This window comes from Lottia gigantea (genome assembly GCF_000327385.1).
Source record: "Lottia gigantea unplaced genomic scaffold LOTGIsca_159, whole genome shotgun sequence".
Classification (NCBI taxonomy): Eukaryota; Metazoa; Mollusca; class Gastropoda; family Lottiidae; genus Lottia; species Lottia gigantea.
In genome coordinates this window covers 248,962-269,837 of record NW_008707942.1, presented here as the reverse complement: position 1 = coordinate 269,837, position 20,876 = coordinate 248,962, and the positions used below count along the sequence as shown (strand labels likewise).

Genomic DNA, 20,876 nt, shown 5'->3' with positions numbered 1-20,876 from the left:
GGTATATATAATGGGTATAGTGATGTATTATTTAATTGTAGGGTGGTATATATAATGGGTATAGTGATGTATTATTTAATTGTAGGGTGGTATATATAATGGGTATAGTGATGTATTATTTAATTGTAGGGTGGTATATATAATGGGTAGACTGATGTATTATTTAATTGTAGGGTGGTATATATAATGGGTATAGTGATGTATTATTTAATTGTAGGGTGGTATATATAATGGGTATAGTGATGTATTATTTAATTGTAGGGTGGTATATATAATAGGTATATTGATGTATTATTTAATTGTAGGGTGGTATATATAATAGGTATACTGATGTATTATTTAATTGTAGGGTGGTACATATAATGGGTATAGTGATGTATTATTTAATTGTAGGGTGGTATATATAATGGGTATAGTGATGTATTATTTAATTGTAGGGTGGTATATATAATGGGTATAGTGATGTATTATTTGATTGTAGGGTGGTATATATAATGGGTATAGTGATGTATTATTTAATTGTAGGGTGGTATATATAATGGGTATAGTGATGTATTATTTAATTGTAGGGTGGTATTTATATTTTCCAAGTGGTAGACTGGTATGTAGCAGCTGTCACGGCGTTTTTGGTCACAATTATAGAATGTATAGTCATTGGATGGATTTATGGTAAGTTCCAATTAATATTTCTAGACACCAACAACCGTATATTACAAAGATAACAACTTTAGTTCACGAGGACCTTGTGTTCCAGCTGATCCTTGGCCATGATTTTACAATCATATCAATTGTGGTTCATGAGGATCCTATCTACCAGCTGGTCCTTGTCTAAATCCTGGATTAACTTATTCATTTATAGCCGACATGACTTGAATAACGATGATCCGGTCTACTATCTTTCTAGCATGGTGTGCCCATGAACAGAGACTAGCATGCTTATCGCCTGAGCACTACTACAAACTGTGCACGTTAAAGAATCCTCGACATTTTAATTTCAGGAACTGAAAGATTTTACAATGATCTGGAAGTTATGTTAGGAAATCGACCATCTCGAATTTTTAAAATATTGTGGAAATTTATCACTCCAGCTATTCTTGCGGTAAGAATTTTATCAGCCATTTATCTCGTTTTGGTCGTTCATTCCACATTTGGGCCTGTTTAACCTGGATATTATTTGACAACAGCCCTATTAGAAGCCGTCTGTTGACTTTTTTAGTTTCAATAATCTGTATTCTACTCCAAAAAGTGGACTGCTCTTGTTTGTGTCGTATTGAATCGGATCAGGATGTACACGAAGACATTTGTCGGACCATTCAATACTACAATATGTAACTTGTTTTCTGTTACAGGCTGTACTATTAACTACTCTAACACAATATACTCTACCAACGTATGGTGATTATCAGTATCCAGTATCAGCAGGTATTTTAGGCTGGTTTATAGCTCTTATTACTGCTCTACCAATACCTATCTGGATGATGAAAGCAATAATTGAAAGTAAAGGCTCATTGAAAGAGGTAAGTAGTAAAAACAAAACACGATAAACCATAAACATCAGACACAGGATGATTGATTTTCGAAATTTGGGAAACCCTGGCGGGATACGACGAGGTGCTGTCTAATGTCGTCTTGTGTAAGCTCTCATGGGCCTTGTCAGCTGTCCATTCATGATCAGAGTTATGTCCCTTCCCATTTCCCTCGGATTTATTACTTGCCCCTTCGAAGAAAACCAGTTTGACTGCGGGCCTGCGTTCGCAGACTCCATTCATAGTCAGAGTTGTGTCCCTTTCCATTTTAGCTCTTTACAGCTAATATCATATTTCACCTTAATTCACTGTTTTTCAGAGAATAAAAGGAAGTTTGCAGGCGAATAAACATTGGGGTCCTTTAGAAAAGAAATATGTTGAAGCAAATACAGAGAGTTACTTTTAAAGAAGATTGTTTACTTTTATTTTATTTATATAATATTTTCATAATTATGTAATTCTCGTTGTTCAAATAAAAAAACGTAAAAAAGTGTCTTCTTATTATTAAATCTGCTACAGAATTCGATATAAAACTTGCTTGCAGCAATCCCAGGGCAGCAATCCCAGGGCAGCAACACCAGGACAGTAACACCAGGACAACAACACCAGGACAGTAACACCAGGGCAGTAACACCGGGACAGTAACACCAGGACAACAACACCAGGACAGTATCACCAGGACAACAACACCAGGACAGTAACACCAGGGACAGTAACACCAGGACAGTAACACCAGGACAACAACACCAGGACAGTAACACCAGGACAGTAACACCAGGACAGTAACACCGGGACAGTAACACCAGGACAGTAACACCGGGACAGTAACACCAGGACAGTAACACCAGGACAGTAGCAGCCATATTGTTTCTTTAAATAACGGACACTATTTTATGGTATACTACTCTTTAGTTTTATTACACACTACGTTTCAACAATCAACAGTGTCATCTTCAGGTGAAGCGATGAAATATGGTTTCTAGTCTTTCTGTTGAGGATTTTCTTTAGCTGTATTTGCTATCGTACAATCCAATAAAATCGTTGTATGTACAAACTCGACGCAGCTGTAAATAAGTACGAATAATTCGGGCAAAGTCAATGTCAGGTTTGACCCAGTATCAGCTAGTAGAATGGATCCCTTGTGAAACTAAGTTATTATCCTTGTAAAATATAGTTGTTTCTTTCTTTTTTTCTTCTGTCATACATGAAAAAATGAATTTGTCCCAATCGTTGATATTTATAGTTTGTACAAACGGAGATTGTGGTGACGACGGTGGTAGATTTAATAGGAGTTATGTCGTGGAAGAAAAGATCGGTTATAACTGGTATCATGTGTTTAATGATAGATATAAACCTACTTACCTTGTACCATAAGAGATTTCTAATGAGATGATTTACTCAAAGTATAAATACAATGTAGAAGTAGAAATAAGATAATGCCACTGTCCTGGCGAAATTTCAGGTACTGAATGTGCAGGTAATGCTAGCACCCATTGTCGGTAACACTGGTCAGAAAGACTAACATGTTTTTGCGTATAGTTGTTTGGGGTGGACTATGGATTATATTTGTAGAGAACATGATACAGAATGAGATTGAAAGGATCTGTAAGAAGGATTTACCGCTATAATGTACTTTGTCAGATTTCATTATGTTTGATTAATTTGTAGGGTGGAATTTACGTGTTTCAAGTAATAGACTGGTATATAGCAGCCATCACTGTTTATGTGATCACTATTTTGGAATGTATTGTTATTGGTTGGATTTATGGTAAGCTTTTTCAGTGTCAGTCTATTAGCTTAGAGCTTGCGACTTCACGTTTGTAACATTATAAAGATTGTGCTCAACTTGAGCTCTACCAGTAAATTGCTGCAGTCACCGAAGATCCAGCTTCCCAAAGATTATAAGCTTATAAGCAAGTCCGTGTATGTTACATTATAAAGCATGTGTGTGATCTTCAGATCTCTGTCAGCAAGTAGCTGCAGTTGTTGAACAACCTGTTGCCGACAGACTCTGTCAGTTACAAGGTTCGTCCATTAAATTGCGACATTAGCCCATTATAGTGCAAAAACTCTAACATAATCCTTCATTCCATTCCATTTTAATTTCAGGAACTGAAAGATTTTACGATGATCTAGAAGTTATGTTAGGAAATCGACCATCTCGAATTTTTAAAATATTGTGGAAATTTATCACTCCAGCTATTCTTGCGGTAAACTACTTCCTAACCTTTCTATAGTGAAGACTTGCGAGCTTATGTTGCTATCGAAGAAGGGATATGTACTGTGATGGGTGTCCCTGGCAATCTATAAGCTTTAAAGCTGAATGCTTACCAGTCTGCAACACTTTGGTTTTTCATTATTAATATCACAGGATGTGGGATTTTTCCCTAGTATCTCCTTATCAGTAATACTACTCCGAGGGTCTGCAAAGAAAGCAGAGTACACTGGCGTTCAGATGGGACAATAAACCGAGGACTCGTGTGCGTCTGTAAAAACAAGGCGTAAAACTCCCATTTGATTGCTGTATGTTACCCTCTGTTACAGACTGTACTATTAACTACTCTAACACAATATACTCTACCAACGTATGGTGATTATCAGTATCCAGTATCAGCAGGTATTTTAGGCTGGTTTATAGCTCTTATTACTGCTCTACCAATACTTATCTGGATGCTGAAAACACTGTTTCAAGCCAAAGGATCAATAAAAGAGGTAGGTCCTGAATCGGCTTGTAAGAAATGTTCTCCAACAGTAGATATGAATATCGTGGATGAAAAATAATAACGACCACAACCATTTTCATTGTATACGAACTGTGTGTCAGTTTGTCATTCTCAATAGTGATATGGATAGCTGGTAAATGGTAATGTGTATACTTGGTATATTTAGACGAATATATCGAATACATTTTCTGTTTTCAGAGACTTAAACAAAGTTTTCAATCGAACGCAAACTGGGGTCCCTCAGAGAAGAAATATGTTGAAGTAACGAAGGAGAGCCATATGTAACAGTATCATTTCGTAACCATACCAAATTGTAAAAGTACCATTTCGTTTCGTAGCCATATCAGATCGTTACAGTGCCATTTCGTAACCAGGATACATTGTAAAAGTACCATTTTGTTTCGTAACCATATCAGATCGTAACAATGCCATTTCGTAACGATACCGGATCGTACCAATATTATTTCGTTTCGTAACCATACCATCTCGTAACCATTCAACTTTTCAAGATCATAACAGAATCCATTTCGTAACCATTCCAGATCGTAACAATACCATTTCGTAAACTTACTAAATAGTAACGATATCAGTTCATAACATTTCTAGCTTATAACAAAACAATATTAGTTTTAAAATTAAATTATTTTTGTTTTTCATCGTCATTTTTTGATAAAACAAATAACATCACAAACTTCGTATTTTATAATTGTTATACAGTTCTACAGGCTATATTCATATCAAAGGAAGTCGAGCATTTGCCTGAGACTAGAATAATATCGCTTCTCTAGCAAAACATTTCTCTCTTTAAAGTATAGCAACAGAAAACAATATCTTATCTTCAAATAAGTTCAATTATCATTTGGTGATAAAGACGACTTGATATCATAGCATAGTCTGAAACACCTGACATTTACCTACCTAGTCTGAATGACTTGTTGATTCATTTCTGACAGACAATGATGCAAGGTAAGGGTCTGAAGGTTTTTAACTAATGAAAAGCATAATCATATCTATACAAGGTTTACGAAGAGGCAGCAACTCGTATAGAAGCGACTATCAAAATACCCATGATAGGTTGGGTACAAGTTTGGAAAATTGGTGTCTATTAACTAACAACGATTGAGGTATGACAACTATATAAAATGGCTATCAGAGGCAAGATAGGAGAAGGCAATTTCGGTCTTCCTATCGTATCAATATCATTATCATATCACTTACAGACTTATACATTGTACAACATTTATATTAAATCATCACAACAATCAGTATAGTGGTTTGATGTTTTACTCGCAGGCTTCTGTTTCTTATGTTTATTTTCATTCCTCGTTGTCATCATGAAACTAACAGTATTAGTGTTGATTGTTACTATCTCCACTTTTACTTACGGAATATATACCTTCACTAATAATAGAAGTGACAGATTCAGGACGTTGTTTCTAAACGCAGAAACGAATGCGAGGAATAATGAACGAGATATGGTCGTATCATCAGAGGCAAGTGCAGACGTCCATGATATCAATGATCGGGAAGGGAATACAGACATGAAAACAGGTGTTCCTGGTGGAAATGTGAATTTTGCCATGATAAAAAAAGTACAGGTTCATTCCAACAAGGTAAACGTTATAAAACGCAAAGAGTCGGATCAAAACATGCGTGAACACACTTTTACAATCGATGAGAGCAATGCTTCCAAAATAAAACGTCATAAAAATCGGAAACGTTTGGGTAAACGACGAAACGTTGTGTCTAAGACTGCTGATGGCAAAGTCATGGTTAACGAAATTAGCGAAGATACTAATGTCCTTGGAAAATGCATGCGTATAAATGGTCCAAGGCGTGTAATGGTACCATGTAAGGAACACTGGTCAGAAACACTTTCTGAAGAGGATGATCCTCGAGTTATAGAAACAGACAGGTAATAATATATGCATGTGTTTTAATCTCAATCCTCCAATTGAATGTTGGCATTTTGAAACTGTGTGCTGATATACGTGAAATACCAGATCCCAGGGTGCTACAAGCTGTCTGTATTATATCGAAATTGAACACTCTTCTCCCTCTTCTCATCCATAAACTCTTCAACAGATGCACACAAGCCGGAAACGCCAATTCCTATCATGTCTATCTCTATTCCAGTCTTCCAGATGATCCTCGCTTGATGCCAGAAATTGGCAATGGCCATGTAGCTACTGTTATACAAAGTGACACTATCTGTATGAATGGACTGTATAATGGTGCCAATACCTCGAGTTCTAGAGCCCGGATACCGTCCCTCGTCAGCTTCACGGTGGATTCCGTCCAGCCGAATCCTGGAAACTTTACCAAGAAATATGTCCTGGATATGAAAAATGGTAATATCTATTGTCTGTTTAATATTTATCGGCCTCTTTCTATGTTCTTCTTGTCTGTGTCGGTTTTTGTTTTTTACTGTGGGAGAATTAAGCTTTATGGAAACTGTCTAATGAATCTTATGTCGCCAGGGTATCATATTTCCATGTTATACCGACTGAGCTACCGTGACTATCTTATTCGTCTATTTCAAGTATTACCATAAATACAAAATCTGATCGTCTGTCAATGAAGCCGGTCGACCCAGTTGTAATTTGGAGCAACGAAGTAGAAAGTAAAATTCATCTTGTTTATTCTACAGGTGTTTTCAGGGAGAAGTTCCACTCAGAGTATGTAGATCTAGAAGTAAGGACTTACGCCCATCGCTTGGTGTCGCGGGTGTTTGTCGTGGCTGTAGACATAAATCAGATTAAGCCATTAGCAGACAACATTACTATCAACTACCATTTAAATACTGGACAACCGAGTACAGATATTAGACTTGCACCACCAGTCTGTAAAAATTATGCCTGGTATGTATACCACTTTTCATGACTACTCGAACATTTAGTCTGAAACTGACCACTGATAGGTTGATGTAAACCTGAGATGCTCACAAATTACAGATGAGGAAGCTGACAGAATTGCCGAAGTGTTTCACTTAATTATTGTTCCATCCAACAATATTCGAAGCATATTGACCTGTTGTGCCTCCACTCCTAGTCTTTCAACCTTTATTGTAAGTATTGATTGTTATTGGCAGAGGATGGACAGATGAAAGCCTAGCTCCTTTGCTAGAAATAGCTACCAGATTCTCCGTCTTTTAATTATGGATTTTGCCACAAGGCATTCTCAGCATTAGAAGACCGTGGCTACATCAGAAAACGATAGTTATCGTAGGCTATTAATTTGAGACTAGTTTTGTGTCCAGTCGGTGGAACTGCGATAGCTAGTGTAGTCTTTGTGAGATTATGTTAGTTTTACATAATGTTTTAGTTGGTGCTAAAAAGGCCAAGAAAGTTTTGGTATATGGCTAACTTAACTGTTCTTTTGATATAGTACACAGACTGGGGAGACGGTAGAAGCAGAGTATCCGGATATCAAACCAACCACTCCAGTAGTTATTGTCTATGATCAGTTCAATCCTCTATCAATACCGTCCTTCCTCAGCGGTGTTACAGCTTATTGGTTTGTTTCTATTGGTGTCAACTTAACCGAAGCTCAGTTTTATTATGAAAAAGGTCAGCAGTGCTAAGGCATTTTATAGTTGCCTGAGATATGTAGAAGGTTTTGGACTTCCGTCTATCAAGAAACTTCAGACACCGGAGAGAAAAAAACACTCTTCACAAATAAGGCAAAAACAAACAGCCTGACTAACGGCCAGACGCGCTGTCGGAGCCAGGTTAACGTCCAAGAGGGGGCGAGATATCTGAGATTGTCTGAATCTCTAACCTAGTTATGAGATTTTTGTCCGAAAAACATGCTTTCGGGGCTGCCCCCTCTGCCCCCCCCCCCCCCTTTGGCTCCGCCACTGGCCAGACGATCAAGTAATGAAACAGTAGACGTCCCAAATAACGGCGAAATTATAGTCCGAAGGTCCGATGATAGACCTAAGTAAGTTCTTTCTATTTTTCAGCCCAAGATCTGTTCACCAACGGAAGTATTTACTCCAGTCATGTCAAGGCGTGGGAAGAACTATGGAATAATGGTAGAATAGATGTAGAAGGAAACAGAAATTTATCAACATCAATATATTCTTCCCTATATTATTTACTCAGTTCAGTTCCCTCCCATCCAGACCAATACAACTGGCCCTTTATGGGGATGGCCCCTGGTGGATTGGCCCACGGGACAATGGTTAGTAACTGTTAAGCCCCTAAAGAAATCTGACTATAAGAATTTGTCTTAGGTTTTCAAGAATAGGGCACCTAACCGCTGACTTGGAGAGCGGGAATGGGTATCTACTTGTTCCCAAATCAAACACAACTGTCAATTTGGTGAGGTTTTGATGTTTTGATATTATCGGTGAATGAGGGTCTGACATTTCCCGAAAGCAGATTCCTAGTATAATACTAATAGTTTATATAGATTTTGGTAGAGTAGCTATTTAATGTTGTCGATTGACTTTAATCTTTGAAATTTTAGGGGGACGACTACGCTGGGCATGTGTTTTGGGATCAAGATACTTGGATGTTCCCGTCTATAATGTTATTACACTCTACTATTGGTAAAATACTGGTACAATCGAGACTAGATAAACTGACGACAGCTCGACTGTTAGCTAAATATAGAGGTTTCCCTGGTGCTGTGTTTCCATGGGAATCAGCTTATACAGGTACGTTGTTCTTCCGAAGCTTTTTTAGGAAAAACGGTTACATATTTAGGAGCATTTTGGGATTCGGCATTTATAGCATTCTAGGAGATTGGGGAATATTGGTACTTATAACAGCAAAGTTCACACAAGGCAAAGGAGACGATGTTTTCAGGGAAATTCTATTTTAATATCTTAAAGTTCCCTTCTGGATGTCCGGATGTCTGAATTTGGTTTGTCAACTGGACATGTCCAAATAGCTATTTATACCTATATATAATTATGCCACATTTATTGTTGCGTCATATAAAAAATATCCATACAAGCAAGACAATTTCGGCAATCAAAAATCGGGAGTAAAAGTTGTATAGTAGTGGAGTGGATAGGTACCATCAGGTGTCTCGGAAAGAGTAAGCATGATCTGTTTCACGCACGATACCCGACACAAACTTCTGTCTCCATTTCTTGTGATTTGTATGTTTAATATGTTTTCGATTCAGGTCTTCCAACTTCCACATCAGAGACATGTTCAATCAATGAAATACACATCTCAGCCGACGTGTCTTTAGCACTACGTCAATATCTATTTTTAACCAATGATAGTGATTTTCTGGAGCATGGTGGAGCTGATACACTGATAGATTTGGCTACTTTCTGGGTGGCACGAGTTACTGTCAACCCGGATACCAAACTTTATGAAATACATGGTAAGTTCTCAATACCAGAATCAAATTGTATGAAATACACGTTAGGTTGTTGAGGAAATACAGGAGAATGAACCACATATAGCTGTAAGAAGTGTGAGACGTCGGTTGTGAAAAGTTGTCAATCTTTTCATTCTTCTTTTCCCTATGTTGGGCTCTAGGCATGTTAGATGCCATTGCTCAAGTAAAAAAAACTTAGGCAGAAGATTTGCCGTCGTTGACAATAGAGTGTATTTGAATAACAATCTGTCCTTAGTGTCCCAAGAAACGAACTTGTGTCTGATTATTTTGGTTTGGACTGCTCACATGTGTATCTAAATGGGAAGGGAGGTAACTCTAATCACGCCGATTATACCATGTTTTAACCAACTGAAAATTCGTTAAACCACCAGACGTTTAATCTGGAACACAAATGTGCGGATAAACAAGACTTTACTGTTTACTGAATCTGAATTTCAGACGTAATGGGTCCTGATGAGTACCACTATCATATAAACAACTCCGCCTACACCAACACAGCAGCTCGACTAGCAATAGAGACTGGAGTAACAGCTATGATTAGAAGAGGTCAAAGTCCACCCAGTCACTGGACTGATATCATCAATAATATGTATATACCTTTAGATAATCAATATCAATATCATCCTGAATATGATGGATATAGCAGAGGTAGGTCATCATCATTAGCTGCATCATTATCAATATCATCCTCATCATCTTCTTCATCTTTATCTTCACCTTCATCATCATCATCAGCAGCAGCGGTATGAGCACATTGCCATGAGCTCAACTGATGGTACAAGATACTCATATCCTATCCAATATCTTTACTAAAAATATTAATTACAAAGGGAAAAATACATTGGATAGATATGTGTTGATAATTATCTGGGACCATTCTTAATACCTTTTTAGACTGCAGAAAAGATTCTATTCACCATCCGATTATCATACAAGACCTTTCCCTGAATCAATTCAAGTCCATTATTTTCAGGAACAGTGGTAAAACAAGCTGATGTGATATTACTGGGATTTCCTCTCATGGCTCAAACTTCTACAATTGTCACTCAAAATGATCTCAAATACTACGCATCTGTAAGTTTTATTTTATATGTTCTTAAGAACCCACGAGCAACAGCTTGTTCACCCAGAGAATGCCTTCACTTTGCACATCGTTATGGCCTTAGTGATTTTAAGAATTTTCAGCGTTTTTCTGTGCTCAATGTTAAAATTTGCAGCTTTCTAAATCAGTCATGAAGTCTTAGATTCCAAGATTTTCAAAACATTTCGGGGGAGACTAGCATGGTTTATATTTTGTATTATCTGTCTACCCTTGTTGAATGTCATTCTTTTGTATTTCTTTCTGTATTTCAGGTCACTCTGAGTGGTCCAGCAATGACGTGGGGAATGTTTGCTGTAAATTGGTTGGAGCAGGGCGACTCCATGACAGCTAATAAATATTTCTACAAACAATTTGGGAACATTCGACCACCATTCAACGTAATTCAAAGCTTTAGTATTTTAAGCCTTCTTCTAATGGGTAGCTGGCATTCACTTTCACAGACTTAAACTTGGAACTAATTCCCATTTTCTTATTTGTTTCAATGGCATGATTTTCAGTGCCAATTGTTGCCATGGAAATGTAAGAGTCTTTTGTATAATTTAAGGTACCATGAAATAAACAAATAAATTAGATTCCCACTGCTTCAGAAAAAAAAACTTCACAGCTACTCTGGACTTCCACTGGGGTGCCCATTATGTCTTCACGCCATTTGTCATTTCAGGTGTGGACAGAGAATGCTGATGGAAGTGGTGCCGTTAATTTCCATACCGGAATGGGAGGATATCTACAATCTATTTTATTTGGTTATGGTGGAATCAGGGTTCTAGAAGACAGGTTGAACTTTGACCCCCAGTTAATGTCGTCTGTTATCTCGTGGAATATAACAGGACTAGATTATGGCGGGAATAGTTTTGATATGAAGTTTGATAGAGAGAATATGTTTATAACGTTGACTAAATCTCAACATCCGGTAGCTGTATATCTCTATGGATCTAAAACACAAGAATCGTGTATACTTCATCAAACTCAAACTTTTCTCAGACAAAAAGCCGCTTTTATTAAACTTTAAAATGAAATCAAATGGAGTTTTTACTTCCTCTTCCTCTCTATATGATTTTACAGATAAACAGATGGATATTGCGATATGCTCATTCTTCTGGTCACCCATCAAGGCATTGAGAACTTCGTCTTATACTTTGACTCCAATGGCCACCTTTCTTGTGTAAGGGAAGTTAGTAATATAGAGTTTTGGTTGGATTCTACAAAGCGATTTGTCTCCAGCTAATCCGCCTCCGTGAGATTTCCAACCGTTAATTATATTTTACAGAACATTTAATTAGTTGATATTATATGATTCTGAACATGAGATGCATAAAAATTTTGTCAGATCACGGAGTCACCCGCACCAAATAAAAAAAACCCGCACATTCAAATTAGCAACAACCTTTCTTGGTAATTTCCCATAACTTCCAGAACGTCATATAATGTGACATTTGCTTCATTTAGACCACTGGGATAAAATAAGCCTGCACATAAAAGAAAACACACACAAATTACCTTCAATACCTCGACAAGAAAATTCAGCTATGATGAGGCAAGGAATTTAAACTTTTTGTCTGTAATTGTTTTGAATATACTTAGCAGATTCTGTCTATTAGGTTTTGTAATATGTATATGTTCTATAAATAGCACATGACCTTGTTCTCCGTGATACATTTGAGAGTGTGTGAATTTCAACACAATATTGTTTATCCTTCAACACAGTGATTTAATTGGAATCATGTATAAGGGATTAATCTAAATGCTAAGTCTTAATCCTGTTGCATTATGACAATTATTTCAAGTAATTGTGTTCAGTTTTAGTACAATGTTTGATATGAACAGTTATAACGGAAACCACTATGGCTGAGATCGGGTTGTTTTAGTCCAGTCGAGTGGTGTTTAGTTACAATAACTACAGTAGTGCCAAACCTACTCTATCAGTCTGACTATTGGCAAAGTGTTCCAATATCGGTATGCCAGCTTTCAGTGTAAACAACAAAATACATCGTACAAGATGGGCGTAAAGCAGAAATACTATCGTCAACATGGTGATAAGAAGGTGGAAGAACGTCGTAGAAAGAGGTTGAGCCAGGATGTTTCAGTTGATGACACAACAGTAATTGTTACAGATAGGTAAGTGCAATCACGCGTATCTTACTGATAAATGATATATGTTTCGGGTTAAAGTTAAAGTCGAAAGAATTCTTCTGATTGGTACAAACAATGTTCAACAAACGTCTTTGGTATGACATACATCATATTTCAAAGTCAAAAAATTCAAACAGTACAAAGTCATAATACTAAACTTCTATATTCTAAACCCTATGAACATTTCCGGTTTTAGTCTGATATCCGTTTTGTTCTTCTGACACCGGTACAAACATACGTCATTTTACAGATGGCGAGACAATGATAATTTATTCTTTGCTTATTTGATGCTGATTGAAAACAGTTCACTGTTAGATGATCCGATTGAGCTGCTGGGGCTCACTCACCACTGAACCAATGTTACTGAAATAGAGCCATACCATTACCCCAATCAAATCTCTTGTCATAACTTATAACAGGAGTACATCGGATTAAACCCGGTAATCCAATGAACTATAGTCAAAATAAATCCTTGCCACAACATACCCAAACTAAAACCTTTGTCACAACATCTAGCCAATGAGGCACAGTGAGATTGAACTGGGCCTCTGACATCAAGAGTGGCTTTGCCTAAATGACTTGCAAATCCTTATCAATTCAAGATATAATCGACTTTTGAAATCTATTTCAGATTACCTGATGACACCAAGGCACTACCAGAAGTTGGAAATGGTCATATAGCTACAGTAGTAAAAAGTGATACTATTTATATGAACGGGTTATATAATGGTACCAGTATTAAAAGTCATCGAGCCAGGATCCCAGCCTATATCAATATCGGTATCGACTCCATAGAGTCCGACCCTGGGGATTCAAAGACACAGTATGTTCTTAACATGAAAAAAGGTTTGTCTTCAAAATGTACAAAATTAATCTTAGTAACAAGTCACAAATACTATAATTAAAAAAAACATCTGAGAAAATTCTCTGAAAACGGATACTTTGCTGATAAACTCAGTGGCGGAGCGGCTTCAGATGATCTTGAAGGGTCGAGATCTTTGGGGTTTAAATCAACAACCAATTGTATCTGGTCATTCAATAGAAAGAAGAGGTCCATTTTACAACCAACATTTTTCTAAATTTATGAAACACACTAAGTAATCAGATGCCATAAAGTTCTACTTTCCACTTTTCCAATAAATCCTGAGTTATAAAGCTTTTCAGAGTTGCTCAAAGTTTAGAAACGCACCACACCCGATCACAGGCAGTCTACGCCCTTTGTTTATCTGTTTGTACTTCCAGGAATGTTCCAAGAGATCCTGCTGTATGACAAGGTCAGAGTTGAGATCCAAACCTACTGTCATAGAGAGTACTCAAGAGTTCTGGTAGTGAGTGTAGAGGTAGAGAGAATGGGTTCTAGTAAAGAAGATCTAACTGTGAAACTGAAAACCAGCCCCGGGTTGATCAGTGAAGATATTAGATTTAAACTGATTAAATGTGTCGACCGAGTCTGGTTAGTATGATATTCTTATAAATGTAAGAATAATGTTATAGGGATTGTAAAGAGGTTTAACATGGGTATTGGAGACACTGATATCATCGATTTCTAGACCTACTATTCTTATTTTCAGTCAGTCGTGTGCTGTTGCTATTCTACTAAAACTAAGTATTTTATCACTTAAATATCATTTGCAACTTTACAATCAGCAGCTCACACATATTTCATATGAGTGACTTCCCTTGAAATTTATTATTTTTAAATCAACTTTGCAGCCTTTGTAGACATCATTTAAGCTGCTAGACAAAGATGAAGAAAAAAAGACACATTGATCTTGTTCTGACTGAAAGAGACTGAGGAGTTGGTCCGAGGGGTCAAAGGGGTCAAGGACTCTCAAGCTTTATTTGGTTTCTTCGAATACATGATCAGTATTGGGGTGGGAGACTCGAGAAACTCATTGGTCTGAGCTTCTCAATCCGCTGTAAGCTTCTATACCCAATTCATCCCAGACTCAGACTTTTGAAGGTCTCAAATTGCATACACGTGTTATATTTTAATGGAACTTTTTCAGTTCTAAGACAGGAGAGACAATGGAAGCGGAATATCCTGATAGTAAACCGACGATTCCAGTTTCTATAGTGTATGATGAAATCTCAGACATCGTTCTAACATCTAATATACATGTTTTAACTGTTTATTACTTTATGTCTTGTGGGGTTTCTATTGGTGAAACTAACAGATCTTATGATAGAGGTAACTAGAGACGTTCCATCAGGTGCGTGTGTGTGTGTTTTAGGTGGGGGAGGGAACTCCCCTGAAGGCAGGCTCGCTTAGTTCGTCAATTTCCGTCCAGCACTAGATGTTACGTAATACTAGCCCGGCTATTGCACTTCACTTAAAATTGTCAGTAATCCCCACCGTCCTGTGATAATTCTATGACCTCTACGGCGATTTTGTATTTCTACTATAAGCATCTGAATTGGGTGAGATCAAGAGTTTTTGTAAACTTCATTTTTACTGATATAGAGCACCGTGCTTCAAAATGTTCATAAAAAGTCTCACAAATAGCCCTTGACTGAAGAATCACGCTTCGTAAAAGTTTGAGTGTTTATCGTTCTTTACCATTTTACAGCAATCAAAGCGTTTGAAGCCGGAACTCTGGTAGAAGACCACGTGAAAGCGTGGGAAGAACTATGGAATAATGGTAGAATAGATGTAGAAGGAAACAGAAATTTATCAACATCAATATATTCTTCTCTATATTATTTACTCAGTTCAGTTCCCTCACACCCAGACCAATACAACTGGCCCTTTATGGGGATGTCACCTACTGGACTAGCTCATGGTGTTGACGAGGTGAGAACCACTAAATACTCTATCCCCCCATCCTGATCAGTACCACTGACCACTACTGGACTAGCCCGTGATATAGCCTGTGGTATAAATTTTTAAAATACCCCCCCCCCCCTCCCATCCTGATAAGTTCAATTGACCTTTTATGGGAATGTCCTCTATTGAACTAGTCATTGGTTTTGACGAGGTGGGTGTTTCTGGAGTATGCCTCTCTTAGCTGCATTATTTTGTGTACATTGGTTCATTCCCTTTACAGGATGTAGACTATGCTGGCCATGTGTTTTGGGATCAAGATACCTGGATGTTCCCGTCTATAATGTTATTACACTCTACTATTGGTAAAATCCTGGTACAATCGAGGCTAGATAAACTGACGACAGCTCGACTGTTAGCTAAATATAGAGGTCTTCCTGGTGCCGTGTTTCCATGGGAATCAGCTTATACAGGTACGTTGTAAGTTGCTCAATAAGTATAATATTACCACAAATAATTCAGTTATGTTCAGAAAACCAGACCATCATACATCAGATTATTATTTTAACCCACATGTTCAGGCAGTGGCTCAGATAGATGAGTGGCGGCCCTTGGACTTCAGTGGGTTAGGGCCCCTCCCCCGGGAGCGTCAATTTAATCTCTTATTATGGAAGTTTTCTGGGGATGAGCATGTAGACTTGATTCAATCAGTCCCTGTGGAAGTTGAGTCACTAGATTTAGGAGTGATAAGTTAGTTATATTTTGTTAGCATTACTGTAGCATGTTTCCCATATTAAAAGTTTATTAGCTGCTACCAATGTATTGCCAAAATGTTATATTGGATTACGAGTTCCGTTTTGCGGTTTGGATCATTAGTACTGTTAATGCTCATATTTTCCAGGTCTTCCAACATCAAATTGTCCGAATTGTTCCCGGTACGAAATCCACATTTCAGCAGACGTGTCTTTAGCATTGCGTCAGTATCTATTTTTAACCAATGATAGTGATTTTCTGGAGCATGGTGGAACTGATACACTGATGGATTTGGCTACTTTCTGGGCGGCACGAGTCACTCTCAACCCAGATACCAAACTTTATGAAATACATGGTAAGTGTTCAATCCAAGCACTAAGTTGTATGAAATACATGGTATGGTATGTCCTGAATCTAAGCTGATTCTTGTATTGGATCATTATTTTGTAGAGGTTATGGGCCCTGATGAATGGCATTTTCCTGTCAACAACTCCGCCTATACCAACACAGCAGCTCGACTAGCAATAGAGACTGGAGTAACAGCTATGATTAGAAGAGGTCAAAGTCCACCCAGTCACTGGACTGATATCATCAATAATATGTATATACCTTTAGATAATCAATATCAATATCATCCTGAATATGATAGATATAGCAGAGGTAGGTCATCATCATCTGAAATACTTAACTAAGATAAAATCCAGACTAATCCAAGACATACAGTAATCTGATTGGATAATAAAACGAAATTTAAAATCTATTTTATTGACCAGTTGTTCAAATTGATCAATCAAGTGACTGGAACAACAAAAATCGTCTTAGTTAGATTTTGGCAAAAAAGATCCGTGTTCAGCAACAAAGCTATCATCTTCAGCAGTATTGTCATCATTGTTGATGTTACAGAGGCATCATCCATCAGCAACGTACCAGTATCAATATGGTGCAGCATCGCATCATGTAGATCGGGGTTTCTCAACCATTTGTGGCGCATCAACGCTTGCAAAATAGTGTGCGGTGGAAATTGAAAAAAAAGGACTATAATGAATTTCCAATCTACATCTTCTCTATTTCGCCCTTTTCTGTCTCGCCATATTATAATGCAATACAAATGAAACATTGATAACTGTATATCCTATTGTAGGTACGAATGTAAAACAAGCGGATGTGATTCTACTAGGATATCCTCTGATGGATAAAACTTTAACAAAAGACGTGCAGGAAAATGATCTCAATTACTATGCTCAAGTAAGTAACACAACAATTGTTGAAGCAACAAGGACAGAGGAAAATTGCGAAGCTATTCCCATAAGTCTTGAAATTTCGGTGGTCTCTCATCGGCTCATCGTCAAATACTTAATAGAAATACGGTGGTAGTAAACTTTCTTTTTGAATTATGCTGTTTCGTCTTGTAGCGACCTCAACAGAATGACTAACTTAATAATACTACAGGCGAAAAAAAGTAACATCTTGTCTTGTCAAATCTACATAATCAAAGAAAGGTTTTTAACAGTTGTTGTTATCATTTATAGGTGACTCCCCGAGGTCCAGCAATGACTTGGAGTATGTTCGCCATTAATTTCCTGGAAGTCGGAAACTCGACTTTAGCTGAGAAATATTTCATCAAACAATCTGATAACATTTTACCTCCCTTTAATGTAAGTAATCAACCGAGATGATTTTTGATTAGTTAACTATTTTTTATACTGGTTGGTAATTCTTCAGCTAAATTTCATCTGGGATGAATGCCGGATGGTCTTACTTCTCAATATTATTCAGAAATAACAATTGTATTTGATACATAATTTTGTAAATAGTATTTTAATGCAGTTTCTTGAAATCGGCACGTTTCAAACGATGTTTTTGGCGTTTGGAAGCCGGGCAGGTCTCTTTTCTGAGTAGCAACGGTCCCACTGCACACCTCACCCTCCCCCGTTCCCCCTCTCCGTAGAAACGCCACTGATAAAGATTACTCCATGCTCCGATTTACAGAATACTTGTTGACCGTTTCAAATTATGTCTTCACGCCGTTTGTCATTTCAGGTGTGGACAGAGAATGCTGATGGAAGTGGTGCCGTTAATTTCCATACCGGAATGGGGGGATATCTACAATCTATTTTATTTGGTTATGGTGGAATCAGGGTTCTAGAAGACAGGTTGAACTTTGACCCCCAGTTAATGTCGTCTGTTGCCTCGTGGAATATAACAGGACTAGATTATGGCGGGAATAGTTTTGATATGAAGTTTGATAGAGAGAATATGTTTATAACGTTGACTAAATCTCAACATCCGGTAGCTGTATATCTCTACCACACCCAGGCTCAAGAACAATGTTTTCCCCACAAGACTTTATCTTACCCCAGACAGAAGGCTGCTTTTAAACTTTTACCTGTGATCGAAATAGTGTGAAAAGTGCTTTGTTCTGGTCCTGAGCGTAATTGAATCAGTTTGAAATCATGTCGGATAAAATATATGAAGATGGAAATGGAAGACACTTTTTTATGTTTTTTTATTTGAACAACGAGAATTACATAATTATGAAATATTATATAAATAAAATAAAAGTAAACAATCTTCTTTAAAAATAACTCTCTGTATTTGCTTCAACATATTTCTTTTCTAAAGGACCCCAATGTTCATTCGCCTGCAAACTTCCTTTTATTCTCTGAAAAACAGTGAATTAAGGTGAAATATGATATTAGCTGTAAAGAGCTAAAATGGAAAGGGACACAACTCTGACTATGAATGGAGTCTGTGTTCGCAGGCCCACAGCCAAACTTGATTTTTCGAAGGGGCAAGTAATAAATCCGAGGGGCAATGGTGTATGATAATTGGTCGGTTGTCTGATATTTTTCTCGGGGCAAGCCATCTTGTCAGCCCCCACTCCCACGCCCCCTGTAGATATCGGCATGTGCGTACGTGACAGCTAAAATGAGCTCAAGTGGGAAGGGACATAATTCTGTTTATGACCGATGTGGCATGTTTTAACAAATCGAAAATTTGTTAAACCTCATGATTTTATCACGAACGGAAATGTGCTGATAATCAGACCCTGTGTACACAAAATCCTGGTGAACATGAAAAAACTAGCTTGCAAACTCACGTATCTAATTTGGGTTTGTGATCAGGGGTCCAAAGGACAACAAAGGACAGCACTTCTTCGAAATCCCGCCATGGTACCATCAATTAGGAAACAGACTACCAGAGTGTCGGGTGTTATGGGCGGTTTGTTTTTACCACTTACCTCTTTCAGTGAGCCTTTACTTTCAATTATTGCTTTCATCATCCAGATAGGTATTGGTAGAGCAGTAATAAGAGCTATAAACCAGCCTAAAATACCTGCTGATACTGGATACTGATAATCACCATACGTTGGTAGAGTATATTGTGTTAGGGTAGTTAATAGTACAGTCTGTAAGAGAAAACAAGTTACATATTGTAGGGTTTTATGGTCAGACATGATTGTTCTAAAGGGCAAGTAATGGGCTCGTGCTAACGATGTTGGTTAAAACAGACTCAACAAGTGGAAATTAAGGATTAAAATGTTGGACGAGGAGGGGAATGTGTCCATTATTCTTTGGGTCTATTGTGCCTGAGGACACGTAAACTTTAACATCAGCGCAAAATAGTCCAATAAAACTCTAGAATAAAAACATGAGTTATGTCTGTAGAACAAAATGAATTCTTACCACAAGAATAGCTGGAGTGATAAATTTCCACAATATTTTAAAAATTCGAGATGGTCGATTTCCTAACATAACTTCCAGATCATCGTAAAATCTTTCAGTTCCTGAAATTAAAATGTCGAGGATTCTTTAACGTGCATACTTTAGCGCGTTTGAATTTTGTTTCCCATCCGAATGCTAAAAGTTTTTTTTTATTGATAATAAATAACCAAGAACTTACTACCCAAACCGCTGAACGAAATTCAAAAAAACAACATTTTGGCGAAACATTGGTAGCAGCTAATGAGTTTTTAAATCATATCTATATTGCTGCCAGGAAACTAGGGTAGGATATGTCTTTACTACTTAGCCATAACATTCAGTTTAAAATTTAATCACAATTACAATTATTCCTGCTAAACAATAATGACCAATGATCAGCTGGAACACAAGGTCCTCGTGAACTAAAGTTGTTATCTTTGTAATATATGGTTGTTGGTGTCTAGAAATATTAATTGGAACTTACCATAAATCCATCCAATGACTATACATTCTATAATTGTGACCAAAAACGCCGTGACAGCTGCTACATACCAGTCTACCACTTGGAAAACATAAATACCACCCTACAATTAAATAATACATCACTATACCCATTATATGTACCACCCTACAATTAAATAATACATCACTATACCCATTATATATACCACCCTACAATTAAATAATACATCACTATACCCATTATATATACCACCCTACAATTAAATAATACATCACTATACCCATTATATAAACCACCCTACAATTAAATAATACATCACTATACCCATTATATATACCACCCTACAA

General features: G+C 37.3%; 5 protein-coding genes across 5 annotated transcripts in view; 4 read left to right on the top strand and 1 right to left on the bottom strand.

Moving 5' to 3' along the window:
- Positions 1-1,932, top strand: part of LOTGIDRAFT_173444 (hypothetical protein) — a gene marked incomplete at both ends in the record, with an annotated part of 17,305 nt that extends 15,373 nt beyond the window's left edge. The window contains 6 exons of the mRNA XM_009050926.1: positions 306-309; positions 350-397; positions 570-669; positions 999-1,099; positions 1,350-1,517; positions 1,846-1,932. Of these exons, the coding sequence (XP_009049174.1) occupies positions 306-309; positions 350-397; positions 570-669; positions 999-1,099; positions 1,350-1,517; positions 1,846-1,932 (508 nt within the window). The remainder of the gene's footprint in view (positions 1-305; positions 310-349; positions 398-569; positions 670-998; positions 1,100-1,349; positions 1,518-1,845) is intronic.
- A 1,181-nt stretch (positions 1,933-3,113) lies between these two features.
- LOTGIDRAFT_238683 (hypothetical protein) lies at positions 3,114-4,534 on the top strand (the record flags this gene model as incomplete). The annotated part of the gene is made up of 6 exons (XM_009050925.1): positions 3,114-3,131; positions 3,195-3,294; positions 3,486-3,551; positions 3,636-3,736; positions 4,071-4,238; positions 4,448-4,534. The coding sequence occupies 6 exons, from the start codon at positions 3,114-3,116 to the stop codon at positions 4,532-4,534; spliced, it is 540 nt and encodes a 179-aa protein (XP_009049173.1).
- Positions 4,535-6,368: 1,834 nt separating this feature from the next.
- Positions 6,369-11,724, top strand: LOTGIDRAFT_141357 (hypothetical protein; the record flags this gene model as incomplete). Its single annotated transcript, XM_009050924.1, has 10 exons — positions 6,369-6,600; positions 6,900-7,114; positions 7,644-7,818; positions 8,214-8,434; positions 8,723-8,912; positions 9,389-9,595; positions 10,052-10,261; positions 10,587-10,687; positions 10,967-11,092; positions 11,377-11,724. Coding segments are annotated over 10 exons (2,025 nt in total), but the record flags the coding sequence as incomplete, so codon positions are not given.
- A 1,753-nt stretch (positions 11,725-13,477) lies between these two features.
- LOTGIDRAFT_226064 (hypothetical protein) lies at positions 13,478-18,939 on the top strand. The gene is made up of 10 exons (XM_009050923.1): positions 13,478-13,641; positions 14,050-14,298; positions 14,855-15,036; positions 15,416-15,639; positions 15,893-16,082; positions 16,511-16,717; positions 16,813-17,022; positions 17,504-17,607; positions 17,892-18,017; positions 18,403-18,939. Exons 1-10 carry the CDS (start codon positions 13,556-13,558, stop codon positions 18,766-18,768), a joined length of 1,944 nt encoding a protein of 647 aa, XP_009049171.1. The 5' UTR covers positions 13,478-13,555; the 3' UTR covers positions 18,769-18,939.
- Positions 18,940-19,483: 544 nt separating this feature from the next.
- LOTGIDRAFT_141305 (hypothetical protein) overlaps positions 19,484-20,876 on the bottom strand; it is a gene marked incomplete at both ends in the record, with an annotated part of 9,896 nt that continues 8,503 nt past the window's right edge. Inside the window, 3 exons of the mRNA XM_009050922.1 lie at positions 19,484-19,771; positions 20,049-20,149; positions 20,551-20,650. Coding sequence (XP_009049170.1) covers positions 19,484-19,771; positions 20,049-20,149; positions 20,551-20,650 — 489 coding nt within the window. The remainder of the gene's footprint in view (positions 19,772-20,048; positions 20,150-20,550; positions 20,651-20,876) is intronic.

Excerpts from the sequence above, each read along its gene's own strand:
- LOTGIDRAFT_226064 (XM_009050923.1), top strand. The coding sequence starts at position 13,556 with ATGAACGGGTTATATAATGGTACCAGTATTAAAAGTCATCGAGCCAGG. Across the intron at positions 16,718-16,812 it reads CAAACTTTATGAAATACATG|AGGTTATGGGCCCTGATGAA; the intron begins GTAAGTGTTCAA and ends ATTATTTTGTAG. Across the intron at positions 17,023-17,503 it reads ATATGATAGATATAGCAGAG|GTACGAATGTAAAACAAGCG; the intron begins GTAGGTCATCAT and ends ATCCTATTGTAG.